This window comes from Neolamprologus multifasciatus, chromosome 5 (assembly GCF_963576455.1).
Source record: "Neolamprologus multifasciatus chromosome 5, fNeoMul1.2, whole genome shotgun sequence".
Classification (NCBI taxonomy): domain Eukaryota; kingdom Metazoa; phylum Chordata; class Actinopteri; order Cichliformes; family Cichlidae; genus Neolamprologus; species Neolamprologus multifasciatus.
The window spans coordinates 21,537,822-21,560,998 of NC_140443.1; the positions used below are offsets into that span (position 1 = coordinate 21,537,822).

Consider the following 23,177-nt stretch of genomic DNA (forward strand, 5'->3'; position numbering starts at 1 on the left):
AAAACCGAGTAAACGATAAAAACCATAACAAAATAACGCTGAAAACCGATAAAAACCCTGAAAACTATACATTTCACACCTGAGCCTCAACTCGCGCGGCCCGGTACCAAACGACTCACAGACCGGTACCGGTCCGAGGCCCGGTGGTTGGGGACCACTGACTTATAAGAATTAAGGATTCATTACTTATCAGAATGAATATTTATATAAGTATTTATTCTCCTGAGATATTTAGTTATTTATTTAGTTATTTCACTTGCGTTATTTTTTTATGTAAATATCTAGTATTTCCTATGGTAATGCTCACTAACTTTTCCTTAATACTTACGTCTCTTAGGGATTTAATAAAGATCAATGAAAGTTTTAATGGTTAATGAATCAAAGAAAACAAAAGCAAGGAAATACATACAGTATCTGCAACCAATAGATCACTTGCTAACTTCAATCTAGACTGATACTAATATATCTTAGAGAGCTACAACAGTAAATAGACCATTCGATCCTTCACGACACAGACGTGGAATCAGACGAAGAAACAAAAGAACGGGATATTTTGTTCTGCATTATCTGCCATATGTATCTCACTGTCACCCTTGAATGGTCTGTGCCCCTGTCTGCATTGTCGCCACTGTGAAATGATGTTATGTACACACACCTGATGATTAATATGCAGCGATGAAGCATTGAAAAGAGCAACAGGGACAAAAAGAAACAGAGGAGAGAAAGGCCTGATGGGAATCTTTTCGGGACAGTAAACACTGCATAAATGAACCTATCAGTGCTCTCACAAGAAGAGACGTGAGCAGGAAATAAACGAACAAAGGGTCAGAATAAATTTACCACTATATGCAGTTTTTCATACTATCAAGTTTCATCAAGGGACCATCAAGAGTTAAATCTGTCCTAAATTTATTCTGCAGTGTGACAATGGTGCCAAACATATAACTGGAGTGAACCAGGAGTCCTGCAGCAGATGGTTATGATCCCACACAACCTCAATCTCAGTATCATGGGGATTACAAGAAGAGAGACACAGGAGTCTGAGGCAGCCTAAATCCACAATGCCAAGTTCTCAAAGATTTAGAGCAACAAGTAACTTGAACTAGGAAAAAAAGCCTCTCAAAATTAAAACTTTCTCAAATTAAAACTTTCTCTTAGGTGAGGAAATTATTATTTTGAGATAATAAGCGAAAAAATCACCTCAGCTCTGCCAGCCAAAAAGATTTTAGTTAAACCACAATAAGCTTCTCATAATACACTGACTGTGTCTTCTTCACTCACCTCTTTTCTCTTATTATGTGTTTATTCACCACTCAGCATTTAATCATTAGTTATTATTAATCTCTGGCTCTTTCCACAGTGTGTCTTTTGTCCTGTCATCCTCCCCTACCCCGAACAGGTCGCGGCGTCTGCCCGAGGTTTCTTCTTGTTAAAAGGGACTTTTTCCCCAGTCTACAAAGTCATTACGCATAAGGGGTGATCTGATTGTCTGGGTTTTCTCTGTATTATTGTAGGATCTTTACCTTACAATATAAAGCTCTTTGAGGTGACTGTTGATTTGGCTCTATATAAATGAACTGATGCTTTGTTTGTTTTTCCAAAGGACAATATGGCGTGTGTGGTGTGGCTTTTGGTTCTGCTGCAGGTGGTGAGGCAAAGTGATTCAGGGAGCAGTGCTAGTTGTTACTGCCACACCTGCTGTGAATTTGTTAACAAGTTTCTCTTTTTTTATGCACTGCACTGATCTGAGGAGAGCTTCCTTGAATTACAGTTTGGACAAGCTTCTGTCTGTGTGTCTGTGGCGACCTAAACCCACAGGTAGCAGAGGTTTCTGCTACAGACAGATCACTCAAAATTTCCTTCTTCTTCTTCTGTTTCCACATTAAACTGTATTAAAAGGTTTTTGGATATATGTATTAAGATATATTGCTGCTGAGTCTTATGTGTATATTTTTTGACAGTTTCAGTACCACAAGTCAAATATCCATGAGAAGACAGACATCTTTACTTCCAATATCATAAAAAAAGTAAGAACCTGATCGATAAGGGGCACTCTAAATATATGGGAACGTGATTTCAGGTTTAGCTGCACCTTTGAATGAAGAAGGAGATCACATATATACGTGTATACGTGTGTAAGTGCTTGCTCAATGTCAATCAAGCTGGTTTCTAATTAAGAGTTGCTGTGCAAGGTGAGCGATAGTTGCTAGGGAAGGAAATCACTATCAGCCTCCAATTTTCATAAGAATGAGCTCATTTAATTAAACTGAACAGCTAATGAGAACCTATATCACAATAATAGAAATTTTTACCAGCTATGTAACAAAAAGAAACCTCAAGGAAGACATATAGGACAATAAAAAAAAGAGCTGAAGCGAGACAAACAGAGTGAAAGGAAGGGAGATTAACTGGTTCTTAGCAGAAAACAGATATCTGTTGTCTTTGAACCTGTAATGTTATTTTAATGCTGACAGAAGTTCAAAGAATCTGGAAGCTGAGATGTGAGTTAGACTTTGGAGCACAAAGGAACGAGGAGGAGAAAGAGAGTGAATAAATGTCGACTTGCGTGTGTGTGTGTGTGTGTGAGAGAGAGAGAGAGAGAGAGAGAGAGAGAGAGTGAGAGAGAGAGAAGCATGGAGACAGATCTCAGATGAAAGGCAGAAAAAAAGTCTCTTCCATTGTTGATTTTGTGATGGTGTGTGTGCTTGTGTGTTTCCTGAGTATGCACACACATACACACACGTGTGCCTACAATAAATTCTCCATTTGAAGGTTAATTAACGCTTGGAGTGAAAGCTACAGTACTGCAAATCAAAGACAGTAAACAGTCTTCCAGCTGTCTTGGGGGATTATTAGAAAAATAAATGAAAGCTGCATAAAACAATTAAAATATTTGAAATGTGAACTTTGAGAGGCAGTTTTCTCTCGGCTTTCCTTTGATAACACAAAAATGATCAAGGACGAGTGAAATAAACTTAGAGAGCCAGCGTATGAGTGTGCAGCTACACAAATCATACATACTGGAGGATACTATAGCTGCAAAGCAACAACAGTGGATAAAGAAATGTGTTTTGAGTAAAGTGGTTGTATAGAATATCATCTGTAAAACAAAATAAGAGTGAAGGTCAGTTCAAATGATCCTGAATAAACTACACGTCTCCTGACCGCATCATAACAGAAAACAACAGGTAACTGCTACAGCTGGAGGAAAACACCAAAAAACAGGATGTAATGATATTATTTCTCCTTGAAAGAAGACGAAGAAGCAAAAAAAAAGTTTGTGCATGTGATGCTCGGGAGCGGGAGGGCTGTATGTGTTTGATTTGGGGCTGTGCCGTGTACACGTTAACGACCCCAATCTGGCAAACCAGAGGGATATGAGCTAATTAAGGAGGAAGACAACCGAAGGGGCATAACTGAGGGAAGAAATCAAATTAAAGGCAGGAGAGGATTAGTGAGAAAGGCAAAGTACTTTTTCTAGAGTTTAGCAAAAACATTTGGAAAGAGAGGGAATGAGAAAAACTGACAGACGACGTAATAAAGACAGACAATGAGAGCACTGGGAAGTCATTTCTGACCACATTTGCATTAAATGAACCCCCCTGTCTGGTTTTTATATTTTCCATTTATGTTACTGTCCATTTTTCTTGTCTTCTTGAACATTTCTCTCTATCTTTTTCTCTCTTTCTGTCTTTTCTGTGCTCTCGGAGGAGCCGACCCTGTCCCAGGCATAGAGCTTGTATCTGATGGGCAGAGAGCCACTGTTTTCATAAACACTGGTTTTGGAGGGCTAGCATACATACATAAACAGCAGCACCACAGGCTGCAGTGTCAGATCTCCTCTAAACTTCTGTCACTCACTCTGCTCTTCTAAAAGCCCCATCAGCCAGTGTTTGGGCCAGCCTGACAGTGTACTTTCAGATGGGTCCCAGACAGAACCAGAGCCATGTCTGGGTCCCCCTGAAGATACAAAACCCTCTAGCCCATCAGAACCCCAGAGTCAGTCCTGGATTAAGTCTATATACAAACTGGTCCATTATAGTACACACAGTGTACGCCTAAAAGCACAATATGTATTATTTAATCTGATAACTTTGTGTTTGCCCTAGAAAGAAAGTCTTTAAGAGTTTTTTTTTGTGTGTGGGTTTAATGTAATGTTAATGTATTACTCTATGACGAACCACTAAATCTGTAAACAGCTTTTCACTGGCAGTTAAATAATGATTTGTGGTTTCCTCAAATTTAGATCCTGAGGTTCTTAAGTGTGCTACTGGTTTTTCATTGCCTCCAAATCCCACATAATGACAGTGCAGCAAAAGTCTAATTCAAATGCATTCAAATGGACAATTTCAATATAAAAACATTTTATATTTGCTTTATCCACAGTAGCAAGTACAGCCGTCCAGTACAACTCTCCCCGCTGCTGTTGTTGGAACACTTTCTCTCAATAAAGGTTTTTTAAAGAGTAATTAAAGCCGCTACAAAGTATAACAAATCAAAAATAATTTTCACATGAAGCCAGAGACTGTACTCATCAAAAAAACAGAAGAAGAAGACGTTCCTAGCTAACAGGCAGCTATGAGGGTTTTCTTTTTCAGTTTCTTTTTTTTTTAGCCATCCACTCTTTGCCAAAGCCTCATCAGAATTAGTCTCAGTCGAAGGGTAGCTGTCAAAAAGCCATTTTTAAATATGGCAGACAGAGAGAAAAGGCTGAGGTATGCTACATTACTCAAAAACTGAGCTGAAAATCAGTGGCAACAGATGTGCTGGAGTGGTGAATCCAAATTTGAAATTTTTGCCAAATTATCATCAATATGTACGGAGGATGTCAGGAGAGGTACAACAATGAGTGTCAACAATCATCTGCAAAACATGGTGGAGGGTCTGTCATGGTTTTGAGCTGCATTTCAGCTGGTTGTGTTGGAGATCTTTTCACAGTTAATCAATGATCAGCATGACAATGTTCCCAACCACTACCAATATTAAACTCATACCAGTATAGAAAAAGAAACATAATGCAGCACTATCAGTCATGGATTGGCCTCCCCAAAGCCCGGACCTCAACATTATTCAAGCAACGTGGGATCATCTCGACAGGAAACAGGACAAAAGGCAGAAACATACAAAGAAGAACTTTGAATGTCCTTCAAGAAGCCTGAAGAACTTTTCCTGAAAACTACTTAAAGAAATTACAAGATCTTGCCTGAGAGTTCAATCCGTATTGAAAAATGAAGATGGCCAGATACTGATGTTCCAGCAGGTTAAAACTGTACAAACTTATTTTTGCCTCATATACTTTATTTCCATGTCTGCACGTTTCTGCATCTGCTTTGCATTTTCCTAGCAAATATGAAGACATTAGACATGACTCAAGACTCTTGCACAGTACTTTATGTTGTATATATATATATGCAAATGTATTTATTTGCTTACCAGATACTTTGATGATAGATCCCTGGACATGAACAAGATACTGTTTGCCATTCACTAATGAATAAATTAGTTCAACATATTTTAGGCTCAGTGATTTCTAAAACAACATAAATTGCGTGACACATGAGGAATGAGTTAGGACTGGCTTCTTCTGCTTGGGACTATCATGTTTGGTGACTAATCAAAGCATAACATCTACCTCTGAGTTACATCAGGCCAGATGACTTCCCTAAACTTCCCTGAAGACATTTCATTCAATTGTAAAACAAGCATGAAGATCCAAGAATAGCTGACATGTCTTTTACGTTTTTTACAAGGTTATGCAGAATGCAAGTGACTTTTCACATGACCCGGCGCATCACATGACCCCACCAGCAGCAATTTTACTGCTGGACCCCGAGTTTTAAACCCTCCTCCCTGCAGACCAAAGTCCCCTCGGCAGTAACAGAATGCTAGAATGGGAACAGCTTCAGGCTTTTCCTTCAGATTCATTACTATGTTGTTTTAACATAATTACTGGAAACCTACACAGGATCTCAAAGTAAAATCCTGCCAATAGTTACGATAGCTAAGGCTGTAAACAGAGCTAACGGCATCACTGATGACAATTATATGTTTTATGTTAGAATACATTTTTTAAAAACGGAGGGTTAAGAGAGAAATGGATGATCAGTGATATTTATGAAATAAAAGAAATTGTAATGATATTGTTACAAATGTCATTTTTCCATATTTAAAGACAACCTTTAGATTTTTGTTTACAAAGATCAGCCAAACGTGTGAGGTGCTGTTAAAAAAAATAGCAAATGTCCAGAAAAATCAAATTTACCGAACTGCTATTTTCAATTGAAGAACTTCTGAGTTGATGGATCAGGTCAGAGGTGTGACCAGCAGGATCAGTAAGAGAGGAAATTTAGCAACTTAAATTGTGGCATGTGCCATTTTGCCACTGTGCACCCTCTTGTTCATGTTTGGTTCTTTTGATGTTGTTATCCATAAAGTCAAATTTAAAGTTGAATGGTCTCCCTTTTTGACACAGTGGAAGAGCTCCAGCACTTGGCAGCTCGTCAGCAGTGGACTTCTAGATATACATCATAAAATAACAGCCCACAGGAAGGTGCTGTGGTGGTTACCACTTTGAAGCCAGTCTGGGGCCTTTTCTATGTGGAGCTTGCATATTCTCCCTGTGTCTGTGTGGGATCTTTCTTGTTACTCTGGCTTCCATCTACAGACCAAAGTCATGCATTTTAGGTTAAATGGTGATTCTAAACTGACCATGCGTGTGAATGTGAGCCTGAATGTTTGTCTGTCTGTCTGTGTTAGCATTGTGGAAGATTGGCAACCTGTCCAAGATGTACACCCTGCCTCTCATCCTGTGCCAGCACACATGCAACCCTGAATTGGATAAGAAAAAGAAAATGCAACAACACTGAAAGGGATAGCAGTATTTCAAATCAGATTTCGCATTTTTGGAGCAGGAATCACATCACACTTAATGTTTCCAAACATAAACTTTACAGAAATCCTTAATTAATAAACGACATAATGACAATGCTGTTTGTTAACTGCTTAAAAATTACCTGAGGATTTTCTGAATTTCTTGTTACATGACCCTTATTTTCATGCATTATCATTAAGCTAATACTGGCCATTGTACTGGATAGGGCAATTTATTAGTCTAGCAATAATTCTATGCATCCATGCTACGCTAACAAAAAGTAAATAAACAGAGCTAAAGACACTGCCACTTGTTGTTGTTTTTTTACCAAGGTGATGCTTCAGATGGCCTCTGACCTGGACTGCTGGACTCTGCTGAGCTATAATGATCGACTGTTATTCTTCAGCCATCAGCCTTTGCCTTTCACTGACCGTCCCCTCATCCTGAGGTGAGATGAGGAAGGAGATGAGACGATGACAGCAGCGGTAAAAACAGACTGTGTGTGTATGTGTGTACGCCAGGGTGTGGAAACAGTACATCAATAGATTGCTTTATTGAGGTGCCAGCACTAATTTGCATGTTTTTTCTGTCTGTGTAAATGAGAGAGGAAGAGATATGCAAACAACTCAGTGATGATGGGAAAACAATGGTGGTTTTAAAAGCTTTTCTTTCATTATGGTGTTCTGCTTAGGCTTTAAAAAAAGTTTTGTGGATAAATCAGCTAATGGGGCTCTTTAATGTGCAAAGGATATAAAGAATTTGGTTTTAGAAGCTGGTTACATTAATAACAGCCTTTTTTAAAAACTTGCTGACACAATTAATGACTATAATGACTGTTAAAAACAAATTATGTGAAACAAACTTCTCTGGTAAAAAAAAACAACCAAAAAACCAAAAAAAACTCAACACTACAAACTATTAATGAACATCACTGCAAATCCATGATGAAGGTTGTCCATAAGAAAAGAATGCTTTTATATTATACAATACCAGAAGTGTAATCTCTCTATATGTTTATATTATGATAACACATATGCAGTAGTCTGTATTTGACCTCCCCTTGACTCCTGAGACTAATAATACTAAAATGAATAAAACAAAGGCGAAAGAGGAAAAGTGAAAAAACAAAACAAAACAGGGATGCCCAACTTTTATGAAAATTGAAAATAACTCTTGAGCAGCAGCTCACAGCGCCAGCAGATTTATGACTGAAATGAAAGAGGCAGTCTGCACTCAGCACTGCTGGTGCCTGCTGCTCCTCATATCTAAAGAAGTGAGTCTTCAGGGAATATTTATGTTTTATCTGTATTATTATAATAATAATTATTATATTATATATAATTTATCTGTATTAGTATTAGATTTATGTTTGTTTTGTTGTTTTTTGAGTTCTGGAATTTCTTCCGACAAATAAAAAATGTTCCTTTTCTAAGTGGACACATCCCAAAAGTTCTTTTTTGCAGAGTGTCCCAAATCCTAACACTTACTGTTTCTGGCTTCTAACCCTTACATTTTTACTTTTTATTTGTTGAAATAGCATTCAATATATCACATGTGCTAAAAGTAAATAAATAAATAAATAAATAAGCCATTATTGCATCATTTAAATATCTCTTTTGCCCATAAATTGAAGACCCTCCATAACCACAACTAAAGATTAAGTGACATTAAGTGGCCACAACCATTTTGGTAATTTAAGTGAATTTCAGTCATGTTAAATTAATACTTGTGCAAGAGTACATGTACATCAAATAAAGCCAGATAGTCAGATGTGTATATTTGTGGTTCTGACTTTGGCATTGTTGAAGTCAGAAACATTTTAAAAATGACTTGGGATTGCATTTTCACATTGTGCTCATCTGGTTACTGCAGACGTGCTTCAAACTGTTTTGGAAGTGAAATAAACCTTGTGACTTTATATATAGGTCTAATGTGCTTCTCTGATCACATCCATATTTTACAAAAGCACGTGTCAAGAACAAAACACCTAGAAAGACTTACACAGCTGATGGGAGGATCCGAGATAAGCGGCGCAGGAAATGGAAAAGTCGACTGAAAGAGGCCGCGGAGGTATTAATTAAACGCTGCTCATTTTAATCATAGCTAATTATATGTGCATGTGACGGTTCAGAGGAGTGATGAGGCCGAGGGTGATTCTATCTGTCTGTGTCTCATTAGTACGGTGCAGCTGTCTGATGGCAAAGATTCTTTAAAAAGCTATTTTAGGCTCATTTGTATGTAAATAAATAAATAAAATACAAATGTAAATGTAAAAAAACAAACACAAAGAATATCTGGAATTGCTTGCAAGGAAAATAAGATACAAAACAATGCAGAAGAATTGATAATTTACCCTAGCCTCCCTGGATTAATTGTTAATTGATGATACAGCCGTTTACCAATCAAATAGTTGCTAATTAGTCTTTTCAAGCTCCTCTTGTCTTGAAATGCTTCTCTGCGGCCCTCCTCCTCTGCCTTGCCAATAATCTACTCTTCCTTCTTTTCTTTCTCCTACCCAGCTTGTTATCAGCGCTCATCAGCGAATGTTTTCCATCTATAAACAATCAGACGCTCAGACGTTGACCCTCGACTCCTGTCTGACCTGGAGGTCACCAGTAAAAAGGAAAGGGGTGTTGAAGGGAAAATGGTCATTGCTGTATTTCATCTCTTTGGAGGAAAACAGAAAAAGGGGGGAAGATTTAAAGAGAGCACATTACAAGATGTGTGGGGAAAGAGAATATGAGGACATGTAGGCCACAATGTTGCAGGAATAAGTGTAACCCACTGACTCCCTCTGTCTCATCCATGCACAACAGGATTAGCATGCATGTTTAAAAAAAAAAGGGGGGGGGGGGGGGTGTTCAGTGTGCTCGCTATCACATCTGTATTAATGAAACACAAGATCTTTATCAAGGTAATCACGATCTATTATCTTTTATCCACCATGTTTTGATTTTAATGCTTTTGATGTTTAAGGACATTCTTATAGTAATGGAGATTATGACATATGGAAACAAACCAAACATGCACACTATTGTTTTGTTACGTTTAAGATCTTAAACTTGGGCAATGACGCAAATATGTGCGCTGTCATGGTATGCCGGTTTAATTGTAACACTGGGGAAATATTTAGAATCCAAAAAGCTCATTTCCATGACAGCCTCATAACGAAGCCAGTAATAGAGAAAAAGGGGAGGGGGTTCTATAAAAACCAGAATGAAAGAGGGGGAGGTGGAGCAAGAAAGAGAAATTGGAGAGACCAGGAGTAAAAAGCGACAGATTTTTTTTCTGTCTGGTTTTCTATAAGAGGAACGAGAGGAGATAAGACTAAAAGGACTGTCACTCAGAGGAACAATCCTTCCAGTGTCCCCTCTTGCTCCTGCTGCTCCTCCTCCCTCCTTACCCACCCACCCCCCCTCTCCAATTTCCACAGATTCCTGCTGAGATAGAGTCGCTGTTCACAGGAACAGTTTGCTGACATCATCCGCTACATATCGAGCGTCCTGCATTCTCACAGCCCCGCCCAATAACACTGACAGGATGGACACGTACATACACACATACTCAGGCACAGAGACGTGACCATGGCTGAACAGCAACTTCTCGACAACTGCTGATTAGCAGCAACACTGATGTCCCTTTTTTAAGGGTTTAATGAAGGGAGACTAAATTATGTGCAAACCATTTTTCTTCTTGTGTCTGGAGTCAGAATGAACAAGACTTCTTTTCAACTCAAACAGCAATTCTGATTGCTTGCATTATTATTTGACAATATATAGTGTGCATTATATATTTTATTGACTATAAATTTAGCAAAACTAATGTCATTTTTGTAACTTACACTCTGCTGGAGCATTATCAGTATATAAACAGTACCGTAGGGCTCGTATTGAACCCCCAGTGTAAAACTTTATGCATAAACACTCCCCCCCTCCCGAAACAAAAACCCAGTCTTAACAGGAGTTTTGTTTTAATTCTCTGAGATCATCAATATTGAACAAAAATCAAATATACAAACTGCCAATGATCACCGATTAGTTAAAGATGCAGCCAAACCCAGTCACTGAGCACAGAGAACTGAGTGAACGTGAGTTTAGTATTTCTACAGTGCTAAAGTCTTTATGCCAACAAGTTCTCAGATGAAATTTAAAATGAAAAAACAAAACACACACACATACACAACAAAGAGAAAAGTTAGTTTCTAGTCAGAATGATTGATTCAATTCTGTTTTTATCAATAAAGAAGAACAAAAGCCTTGATTTCTTTCAAAGATAAATAAAACGTATTGAGATCTGTTGAGCAGCTTTCACCCTTCTGATGGAGCAAACAGGATTAGATCCAGCTCGTTAAACTGAGATAAAACAATCACTGCTTCGCATGCGTTTAGCATTCCACAATCATTGCATTTCAGCAGACTGTCTCCATCTCCAGAAAAAAAGAAAGGCAAAGAGAGTTAACACAGCCTCGCAGTCACCTCTCTTTGTGCCAAGACTTCTCAAACAACTTCTCTATCTTACTCTCTGTCACCAGCGCTGCAACATGGTGTCTGTCTATAAGTGTGCGCAGCAGAGGTCAAGACTGAACCATCTTTTTATGGGGATCAAAGACATATCGCTTGAAATGCAAGTGAATGCTAACAGGCTGAAAATCTGTTCTGGGCTCCTCTTCATTTGCAGTTCCATCTTTGCTCCTACTCTTCCCTTTCTTCTTAGAGGCGGAGGAAAACAGCTGCTTGGTTTCTGGTCGAAGACCCTCTAAAGAAAAACATCAACATCAAGGTCAACTCAAACTGTATTAAAAACTGTATGGATGGAAACACAGAAAACATTAAGATCGTTACTGTATGCTGTCTAACAGTATGAACAGTAGTTGTTATGGCATATGTGATACATGATATGGATCTTTTCAGTTATGTGTGCAGTTGATGTTGTAACAATGTGCTGACCTCAAAAACAACTGATGCCTTCGTGCTCCTGATGTAACTGACGACAGTATGTAGAAAACCAGGTCGCAGTTGCTCCTAGTTATAATCTACACAGTTGCATGTTGTGTCGCATCTATCTGTTAGCTTCTCAGTCATCACTTTCCTCTCATATTGGCCTTATTCTAAGCCCTACTAACCCATGCGAATGCTCAGTTTATTGTTCGATGCCAGTTAGGCGTGCAATGCAAGTCCTTCTCTATCATATCTTGTCGTCTGTCTGTATGTCTTTTCGAGGGAACAAACTGAATGTGTGTTTGCTTGCTGCCTTGCACACGGAAGGTAAGAAATGGTCTCAGTTCACTGCTTTACACGCTGGCTGTCTGACCTCACGTACAGCGGCGCCAGCATTCTTCTTTTTATCGTTATGCCAGCGTGAGGGTTGTTATGGTTGCAGCGCAGCCAGAAATTTCTTCTCGTTATCTTTGATCAGCTGAAAATGCGCCGTTCGCCACCACAAAACACGCCCTCCCACACCCTATCACTTGAGTTCAAGTGACACATGAGGATTGCTATTTTGTTTTCTGCCCACAAATGCTGCCAATGTCTTGGCATTTTCCACACACAGCAAAATTAAACTTTACAGGTACTACACAAACTTAAAGCATCTCTCAAAGCATGAGGATTTTTACTTAAAAAATATTTGTCAGATGTGGTTCAAAGTTAATAACCAAAAAGCATAAAATACGGATAAAAACTGTCTTTGGTGTGAAGATCACTTCACAGCAACCTAATGTATTACACAATTCTTTTGGGCTTTTCAGTGGAAAAGTACACATGCTTGGAGAACATGTGCAGTGGCAAATATACTGACAGTTTTGTGTCAGTATATTTAGAAAAGTAGTAACAATCAGTAACACTCCGGTCACTACTACTTCTACTCTGTACAAGAAATCTGTGGATAAGCCTCTTACCTATTTCTAACATAACACACAATTATAGGAATATTATCTTAGACTATATGCTCAGCTGAATGATAAAAATAATCATTAGCTGCAGCCCTATAAATAATGCAGGTATGAACAGCTGATTTGAACAGGAAATAATCTGTGGGTGAAGTCTGTGTAAAAGCAGGCACACACATTAGAAACACACCTGTGCTGGCCGCAGGAGAGCTCATGATATTTACAAGTTAACTTGTGTATTAGAGTAAAAGCATTTCAATACTTTGTTTTGTTTTGTTTTTTACACTGAGTGAGAAAGAAACTACTTCGGACTTCCAGCATATAAAAACTGCTTTAACCTCCAAACAACTACATATTCATCTTTACCTCCTGTTATAAGCTTATAACATTTTAAAATAAAATGTTTCCTATCATGAATTTGTTGGAATCAACATCTTCAACGTTTCAGGGTTTTTTCCTACAGGAAGTTAGATAAGGCACATGTTTCTATTTATGGCCCTTGAAATATATGCGTTTTTTAACATTATAAGCTTTGTCTTTACTGTATTTTTCAGCTTCTAAACATTGCTCTTTAATATTTTGTGGTGTACCATGGGAGATTCAGAGATATCCAGAAGTACGTGCAGTTTGATAACTGAGCAACCAGAACAACCAGAGCTGGTTGAGCAAATCTGGTTGATCAAGGAAAATTGTTGCTTTTGAGAATATTAGGACAATACATCCCTTCTAAAGCTGAGAAAAGATTTAGTAGAACTGGGATGCTGAAACTCCTCAGTGCATAAAAACATTGAAAACCAGGATTCATTACTTTACATACGTATGTCTGTACATGCCGCATGCTGATGTTAAGTTTCTGAACCATAAAGGGGGCATTGAGAGACTTCAAGTTTGTCATCCTCCATCTTTGCTGTTGAACACATTAACGATCTGTTTAGACCTGTGTTTAAAATGATCAACTGCTAATCTCTCTTTTAGTTATACTAAAGGAGCGTAAAAGCAACCATAGCAACCTACCTTCTGTGCCTTTCGTAGATTCTGGCTGGTCCTAATAGATTCCTAATAGGTTTTTACTGGCAATTTTTATCGCAATGATTTACTTTAATCTAGGCAGCATGGTGGCACGGTGGTTAGCACTGTTGCCGCACAGCAAGAAGGTCCTGTGTTCAATTCCACCATCAGTCTTTCTGTGTGGAGTTTGTATGTTCTCCCCGTGTTTGCGTGGGTTCCCTCCGGGTACTCCGGCTTCCTCCCACCGTCCAAAGACATGCAGCTTGTGGGGATAGGTTGATTGATTAATCCAAATTGTCACTAGGTATGAATGTGAGTGCGAATGGTTGTCTGTCCCTGTGTGTTGGCCCTGCGACAGACTGGCGACCTGTCCAGGGTGTACCCCGCCTCTCGCCCTATGACAGCTGGGATAGGCTCCAGCACCCCACGCGACCCTGATAAGCGGAAGCGAATGGATGGATGATTTACTTTAACTGATTAACAAACTGGCGAATTTAAATTGAATTTTTAGCATGGATGGTGGCAAGCTTTTCAGTCTAATCATTTATTATCTGTTTTAAGACCAGACAGTCTCACCACTTCAGAGGCTACTAACATCATGAAGAGCACAGGTGAGGCTATCCAATTTCTACACGCAATCAACATCGCCCACAGAGATGTCAAGCTACATGCGATTTGTCATTGGCTTATCATACTTATTCATAAGAAATTTACTTGATTTTTCTTTCAACTGGGGTTACTAATGTTACTAAGTTACTAATGTTGTAATCATATCTTTTGTTAGATTCCTGAATGCTCCCAGCAGCCAGAGAACTTACTGTATTCCTGAAAGAGACCCAGTGCCCCGCTCAAGCTCACAGACTTTGGCTTTGCCAAGGAGACCACCTCACTTAATTATGTTGGTAAGAATCTGTATGTAAAGCCATTAAAAAAAGTATTCTTATACAAAATATGATGGATTCACTTGAGGATTAGGAGTACAACTGCTCAAACAGATCATAACCCATCATGACTTCTCTGTCTTATACCCCCGAATGTCTCATGTTATGTTCCTGCCTGAAGATGTGCGTGACAGTATATGTAAGACTTTTGATTATGCAGGAGTAAGGCAGCAAAAAGGATGTAGGTGAGGCTCTCTTTCTAGATATTTTTGTTTTCTCTTCCCTCCTGGTGTGGAGTTGTGGGTTTTGAGCAACAGAAGGTAAAATAAACACTGATCAGGCTTCCCCCGGAACACGTGCAATCCCCAGAGGAATCCTGGGAATGTGGCTCGGGATGTCACGCCTACCACTTTTACCACATCCTGAAAACTGTCCGGTGAGCCCCAAAAATTCAAGGAAAGACAGAGAATTTGCTCCTGATGTGAGCACTGGTGAAGGTGGAGAGACTGTTATGTGCAGCAGGAAACATCAGGGTAGTTGTTTCACTAAATCCTTACCTTGTATGCGAATCTTGAACTTCCCGCTCTGGCCAAACCCACCCTCAATGACACCAGTTTCTCCTGTGGACAAGGTGACCTTTAACCCCACAAAGAGCTGGAGATTGGTCTCCTTCTTAAACAGGCTGCGGCCAATCACAGTGTAATCATCGGTTACCTGGGCACAAGAGAGCAACAATGATGCAAACAGTGTGCAAGGCAGTGTATGAGCTAATAATTCATTTATTGCTCATCTTGTGGTGACTTCATTCTCCGCCACAAAGAGCTGATCTGTCCCACATCCTCATCAATTGCACCGTCCAGCTGCTTTCTTCGAGTCCCGCGGCCTGGCTGTCTCGCACTCTCTTTTCCATGGTTGTGCACTTAATGGCATATTTGTTTTTATTTCTCGATTATCATCCATCACTAAGTCAATATAACCCGCTGCTAATCTGATAACGTGAGGGCACCGCTCTGTCTCCAGCTCGCCCTCATCACCAGCTCTTCCTTTCTCTTCTGCTTAACCCTCATTCATTCTTGAACATTTGACCCTGATGTATCGCAACCGTGACTGATGAGCTGATAAAAAAAATACAGTTGCTGTATACGTCGTTTGACAGACCGTCTGAATTGTGGCTGTTCGAGTTCGTCATATCTCAACAATGCCACTAATGTGTTCTTTTACCAAAAGGACATTCTTTAAGTTTGAAGCATAACTGCTGCATTCTGGGAGACACACGAGTGACAATGTTAACGTCACACGACCACCATCTGACCTCGTGCACATGCTGTTCTGCTCCTGAGTTAGCGAGTGGAGCTGTCAACAGCCTGAGGTGCTAAAGCAGGAAACTAATTCACACACTTGAACCCTGACCTGAATCTGCCTTTCTATGAGCAGAGAAGCTGCACACACAGAATGTAACACACAGAATGACAACAGCTATTATCAACATCAGACTTAGTGTGAACAAAAATTTAAATAGAACTTGTTAAGTTTCTGAAAAACTGACAAATCCAAGTTAAGTCAGTTAGATGTTTGATGAAAACCACAGAGAGAGCGGCTCAGGATTCAGGACACAATGAAAAAGCAATCACACAAATATGAAAATAAAGGTGGCGAGAGTATGTGACAGAGAGGAAGAGAATGAGAGCGAAAGACGCTCAGGCAGACAGAAGGGAGAGTTAGGCTAATTCACAGTGGATGTGGATATTCGCGTGCCACTCAGGTGTGTCCAAACAGCGCCAGCCTCTGACAGCTAGACAGGACTAGTGGCGTCAGGCGGACACCCACGCACACCTCTGTCACAGCACATGCTAAGGCATGCATACCCATCCCATGCCTCAAATATTGCTCACTAGAGCTGCATATGCATGCTTGTTTCTGTGTACGTGTCTGTTTATGAATATACAATAGGGGCTCTGTCTGAGAGACACGCTCCAGTGCCAACAGCAATGAGAAACATCCAAAGATTCAGAGCAAGCAAAAGGAGTGCAAGGTGACAGAGAGGGCAGAGATGCAAGGAGCGGACTCTAAAGAGAACTGAAAGGTCACAACACTGATCATTTTAAATGAGATACAAACTGCTGAGCGTGCACTCACCCTCTCCACCTGTCCCTCCTTGTGCTTGGTTTTGTAAATGCGCAGACGAGGTAGATCGGTCTCAGCGTAGTTTTTGTCTTCAAACCCCTGCAGCAGACGGCCCTGGAAAGCCAGCCGGCATGCATTGGCGTGGATGTCTGTATCTAGCTTTGAGCCAATTACTAGGCAGAGCGAAGGGCACGTGACTGGCCGCTCAAACTCCAATAGAGCCCACTGCTCTGGGTCAAGCCCCAAACTCCCCTCTCCCTGACCAGTTACATATTCATCCTGGTAGAAGTACTCCCTGTCGAAGGTGAACGGGGTTTCCAGTGAGCAGGGCTCTGATGGAGGCGGTTTAGAGTCTGGAGGGGGCTCTGAGGCACCCGCAGGTGGCAGGCCAAAGAAGGTCACCTTTGCCATGACTGTCTCGTGACCCACTGTGATGTGGAACTTGGCACGGGTGGACAGAGAGCCCTTGAAGTAGCCTATCTTCCTTACAGAGATGACAGCTGCAAAGAGCGTGCGCAGGGATTCAGGGGTGCACACCACACCACGCTCCAACAGTTTAGGGTCAAACTGTGTTACGCACACACCCACCCGATCCCCCTGCATGGCCCCAGACACGGGCTTCCGAAACATCTGCACCGACTTTATCTTCTTGGTCACCTGATGTCAGAGAGCATAGAGAAATAAATAACACAGCTCAAAACACATTTAAATACAAACAATAAAGTTTCCTCATGTAAACGTAATAACAGACTGAGACGTAACAGATACAAAGCTACAACTGCAAAACTGAGAAGGAGAAAGCATACTAGGGCTCTATAGTAAAGTTTACAGCTTAGAATTTAACTTCCTATAGGTTCCTTTTGAAAGAGAATAATGTTTTATATTCCCTTTATCATTTTTATTTTATCAATGTTTTCATTTTAGAGGTAAAATTTGAAAAACAAACCCAGAATACATGTAGAGATTAAAAAGAAACGAAACATCAGTTATAATAGTTATCATTATCTCCTGTACTCTGATATTTAAAACACACAAAAACGCCCTTTAACGGCATTTTATCAATAAAACATGCACACATGTAAACAAAAAGCTTGTATAAGTTACAGTTTAAAGTGCACTGTTCATCTCTAAAAGATAAGAACTATTTGTCAGCATATTAGCTTTGATAAATGCAAAGACAAATAATGAAACTTCTTGGATATTTAAAAAGTCCCATTACAGTGTAAAATATTATACATGACTAATTTCTGAGAAAAGGACCTGAAGAGTAAAAATCATATTTGAATATATATGAAGATAAATAAGACACTGATTGAAAAATAGATGCCAAGCTTTGTTTTGTTATACCAAATACGCATCTCCAAAAACAGGTGAACACATGGATGATTTAAAGGTGTCCAGATGAGCATCTATGTATACGTATATGTCACACCACACTCTCGATCCCTAGCTTGACAGTGAGAATTTCATGGTTGTGTTTGTTGCCTATCACACAGACAAAAATCACCCGTAAGCTGGATTGAGGCTCCTTAACAAGTGGCTATCAATTTAGCTATATGCTGCCTCCAAGAGGTGGCCATGATGACTGCACACAAGACCATTGAGACATGCTCATAGTTTGCATCTGGTCTAAATTACCCAACTCCTGTGCTCCCAGTCCACCCCCAGTCCCCTCATCCTTCCCTTGTACTAAACTGACACATCCTCTGATCCCAGCCGGCAAGCCGTCCCTTTTTCTGCCCACAGCCAACTCAACTTCTGAACTTCCGAAACTCTGCGGTTCCTTCGAATGCTTTTCCACTGCTCGGGAATGTTTCGTGCTTGTACATATCAGAAATTCCAAATTCGTGCCCATTTTTTTTGGAACACACCTTTAGCACTGGGATTTCTACAGTGTCATTAATGGCCAGTGACCCCTGCAGGATGGTCCCAGTCATGACTGTTCCTTGACCACGGATAGAGAAACAATGGTCCACAGCCATTAGGAGGTCACCTCCAGGGTCTCTCTTCGGTAGGTATGTCTGTTTCTTCAAAAGCTAGAAGGAGAAAGCACATATTCAAAATAAAATACAAAAAAGAGACTATAATCGATTTGAAAAAATATCTGAAGGTCACGTCTATGGTTTCGGACACATACAAGCATTAATCAGATCCATATCTTGTCTTCATTAATCCTGTTTTTGAAGCTCGGCCTCTTATGTTGACAGAGTTGATCCAACTCAGCAGTTTTTCACTCTCCAGGAAAATGTACATAAACTCTCCAGAGTACCATCCTTAGGTTACGTTTTATTCAGCTTTATTGAACACTTGACTGAGTTTGACCAGTAAAATCAACCAATTTTTTATCGAAATCAGCGAGCAGTAAAGAAACTCCATGTTCCAGATGTGCCTGAAGTAATGTTTCCATTACAGTTTGACCACCAGAGAGCACTGAGCTTCTTTTCCAACTGTCAAATGTCGCTCTTATTGCATACGTTTGTCTCTTCGAAACAATGAGGAAAATAAAAAAAATACTAACAATAATGGCTTCAAAACTATTTATAAGTTAGATATGCATAAAAAAAAGAATAGCCTAAAACATTATCATCACATTTTTATGTCATGGCAGAACTACAGACAAGTGTTGACAGCATTTATTTACATTAGTTAGAATTTCTTTAGCTATGGCTCCTTGTGGATTATTTAATTTTCATGTACATCCCGTGAGCCAGTGGTGACACTTAATGTGGCCCACAAGTATGTGATACTCAACCCTACAGTTCATGATATACTGTGCGCAGTGAGACATAGGAAGCTTTACTTCCCATGTATAAAAGGTAAAATTTACTCTTATATTTTATACATATCTTTTCTGGCTTTGTGCTTTTAACATGTTTTATTTGATATGCATTTTATGCTATTCCTGTGTATTAGTGACACTGACCTGTTAGCATACTTGGTACTTTGTTATGGTCCTATAATATTTAATAATATTTATTTTTTATAATATTTTTGTCTTATTTTCTGTCTTTTATGTGAAGTGTTGGTTTTTAAATGTGCTCTATAAATAAAGTTATATTATATTGTATTAGTTTTTCCACTCACTTTTAAATCGCCAAACTCAGCAGACACATTCTAAATAATAACTAAAAATGTTTCACGCATGTTAACTCACTGAATTTGTTACTTTGAGAATGTGTGATTAAAGAAATACTTGCTGTGACCAACTCATTTTTAAGCACATCAATTAAGTAATCATAGTAAATTACTGATCAGTAATTTACTAATAAATGACTAGCTAGTCATTTATTATTGACTAGCTAGTAACAACAGAGTGGAACCAGTCTCTTTTACCTCTATTAACTGTGGCACTCCCTGTGGCTCCTCTGTGTCAGGAGCCTCCGGACCCCCTGGCTTTGCTGCTACGGCAATCACAGGACAATCCTTAAATCTGTCCAACAGAAAAACAACAAGGTGGAATCAAGTCATGCTTCAATGTTTTAGTTTTTAGTTTTTTTTTTGTTTAGTTTTTTTTTTTTTTTTCTTTTTGGGGGGGGGGGGGGGGGTTCTTTAAAGCATCACTGAAATATAAGCAGGCTGAGCAGACTAACTCTGGACACAGAGGGAGAGATATGAAGTGTAATAAATGAGGGAGCTGACATGAGGGTTAGTCCTGTGATTACTGCAAGTGCTTGGGATCCCCGTAACCCCACTAATGCGTGGCTCTACATTATGCAGCTGTGTAACCCAATTATCATTTTAGATATAATTGCAGACCTGGTGCTTTCCAGTGTTTTGTGGAGTCTCTTGGTCATTTTCTCAATGGCACTTTGTCTCTTGTTGTGTGGCAGTAGGTCAATTTTATTCAGGACAACAACCATGCGAGGGCAGGTGAGCTCCCCTATCAGCAGACACTCTGCAGTCTGAGTCTGCACCCCTTTCACCACATCCACCACCAGCATCATCAGGTCGATGATTTGGGCACCTAGAGGAGGCAGATGTCACAGAGGTCAAAGAAAAGTAGTGAGCTGAAGGGGAACAATGCAGTGCTTTGTGTTAAAGGCATTTCAGCTTTCCTGCTCTATAAAAAGATGCAAATGCTTAGAGGCTATGTAGCCGACAACAGCAATGCAAACAGGAATGGACACGGACACCCAAAAATAACAGGAGAAAAAGAGGAGAAATAAAGGGAGGGGGTGCACAGAGGTAAAGAGAGAATAAAAGGCTAGAGGGTTGAAACTGGAGCCGCAGCTCACTTGGTTGTCTTTCCTTTCCCTCTTTCTTTTCCTGATTTTGGCAATCTCTCTTTCCTGTGCTCCCCTCTTTTCTCTCCCTCTGTTTGGCTCCATCTCTTTCCTGTGTTCGCCCCACTTGGGACTACAGGGGAAGTTTAATATAGACCCCAATCCACACACAATTTTCCTCCTCCATAATCTACAGCATGTGCCACCTAAATGGCTCTTGCATTTTTTTCTTTTGCAGTGCTGGTCACACAACGCAAATGCATTTAGTGTCTAATGGGCTTCTAAAACAACCTTTTATTGTTCAGCAAATAAGAAAACAGGACTTTTTGCTCTGAACATCTGCAAATCCTAAAGTTGTTTCTCCAAATACTTCCAACCTTTAAACTCAACATACTTTCAAACAAGCTTTGAAAAAAACAAAACGCACACACACACACACACACACTGAGGCGTGCTGAAAAAGAGAGGGCGCCCTCTGCTGGACAATAAATTGAAGCTCAAATGTAGCGAGGATATAGTTACTATCCTAATAAGGCCTGTTGACTGCAGCCCTCACAAAGATCTGAAAGAATGATCTGTTGTGATTGATACAAACATACTAGTCTGATAATGTACACCCTTACACCAAACACTGTCAGTGTTTGTGCTACTGAAGGCATCCCAGACATGTTTTAATGTTTTTATGGACATACTGTTAAAACTTGTTTTGTACAAACTTGTTCATTCGTGACTGATCAGCACTAAATCTTATTTTGTTCCAGCACTTAGTTTTTCCAATTTTTATTTGATGGTTATATATAAACTTGGGTTGGGTTGTGACTGCCTGTAGTCCACTCTGTTTCAAAGCCTATTTCCCAGTGAGTCAGTCATAGTCATAGGCCCCCTCCTCGATTCAGAGATGGTCTTTCCCTTTTAAAGGGGCTCCTTGACTAAACACTCAAGCCAGCATTCCTCCCTGTCCAGGATGTGTAAATCTCCATCACTGAAAGAGTGTCTACTGGCCTGTAGGTGTGAATAGACTGCTGAGTCCTGGCCTGACGAGGTAGCTCTTCTGTGTTGTGCCATCCGCTTAGCCAGAAGTTGTTTGGTTTCCCCGATGTATAAATCCTGCCAATCCTCCTGGCACTTAACAGCATACACTATATTACTCTGTTTGTGTCAGGGGACCGATCCTTGGGGTGGACCAAGATGCACCCCGTGGTGTTTTTAAAAAATGCCTCACTTGGATGAGTGACAAAACGTTTCTCCTTCTGAAAACGCTACGCCCAGATGAACAGAATCAACTTTTGGGGATTTACTTACCTGGATGATTGAGCATGCATCAATAAGGAAATTATGTGAAATTGAGGTTTATGAAGGTATTTTGTGTCTGTGGTCTCACATCCAAACTTTTTGTACCCAGATTCCTGCAAGTTATTTTATTGCCCAAGAAGACAGCATGCAGTCGATACACACACAAAGTAGATTTAACTGACTACATATTTACATTTTCTGTAAATATCGCGATAAAATCGTTGTTGTCATTTCTTTTGATAATCCTGTATTTAAAATGGGAAATCGTGACCCTCCTACATCAGAGCTCACCTCCAATGATAGTTCGAATGAGAGAAGCGTGCCCCGGACAATCCACCAGGGTAAACTGGAGGCTGTCATATGGCTGCTTCCCCACGCTGTCCCGCAGGTGATCGGGAAGATTCACAGTGAAGGAGGAGAAGCCGAGGTCCAGAGTGATGCCTCTCTCGCGGGACTGCGGGTTCTTGTCGAAGGCGGCAGTGGACGCGGTGCTGCTCAGCGCCCTGGCGAGCGACGTCTTCCCGCTGTCGACATGTCCGAGCACCCCGACGTTGAAATTTAACGTTTTCGTGCGGGTGTCAGAAGATTCGGACATGTTGTTGAACTCTTACCTGACGCGCGTATATTTCTCTACTCTGGGAGAGACGCTTAACTCGGCTCCAAAAACAGACAAAAAGCGGGGCTAGTTTATGGCCACAGACTGCGCTTATTTAGCAAAGCCACAACACCTCAAGCAACAAAATATACGAATACTTTGTGGCGTACAGCGTGTGGTTTAGTAATAAATCTGACATAACTTTCGAGGAAACTGTTGAAAGTCTTCCCTAGTGTCAGTGTATTCTATCCCAGGGACAACACGTTAAGGGGGAACTGTTTTTTATTAGCAGACA

At 40.1% G+C, this 23,177-nt stretch overlaps 1 protein-coding gene and 1 long non-coding RNA gene across 3 annotated transcripts; both read right to left on the reverse strand.

Annotated features, from left to right (window-relative positions):
- Window positions 1–1,362: 1,362 nt before the first annotated feature.
- eefsec (eukaryotic elongation factor, selenocysteine-tRNA-specific) lies at window positions 1,363–23,146 on the reverse strand. 2 transcript variants are annotated; one of them, XM_085159425.1, is made up of 8 exons: window positions 22,899–23,145; window positions 22,579–22,811; window positions 20,528–20,735; window positions 20,105–20,201; window positions 18,643–18,807; window positions 16,784–17,428; window positions 15,205–15,361; window positions 1,363–11,626 (listed from the first exon to the last, which is right to left on the reverse strand). In XM_085159425.1, exons 3-8 carry the CDS (start codon window positions 20,713–20,715, stop codon window positions 11,445–11,447), a joined length of 1,434 nt encoding a protein of 477 aa, XP_085015551.1. In that variant the 5' UTR covers window positions 20,716–20,735; window positions 22,579–22,811; window positions 22,899–23,145; the 3' UTR covers window positions 1,363–11,444. The 2 variants fall into 2 exon arrangements, with proteins under 2 accessions (XP_085015551.1, XP_085015550.1); XM_085159424.1 differs by having other exon boundaries at window positions 22,579–23,146.
- LOC146518587 (uncharacterized) lies at window positions 12,391–15,198 on the reverse strand. Its single transcript, XR_014874083.1, has 2 exons — window positions 14,241–15,198; window positions 12,391–13,861 (listed from the first exon to the last, which is right to left on the reverse strand). It is a non-coding gene; the product is annotated as an uncharacterized LOC146518587 (long non-coding RNA).
- Window positions 23,147–23,177: the final 31 nt, after the last annotated feature.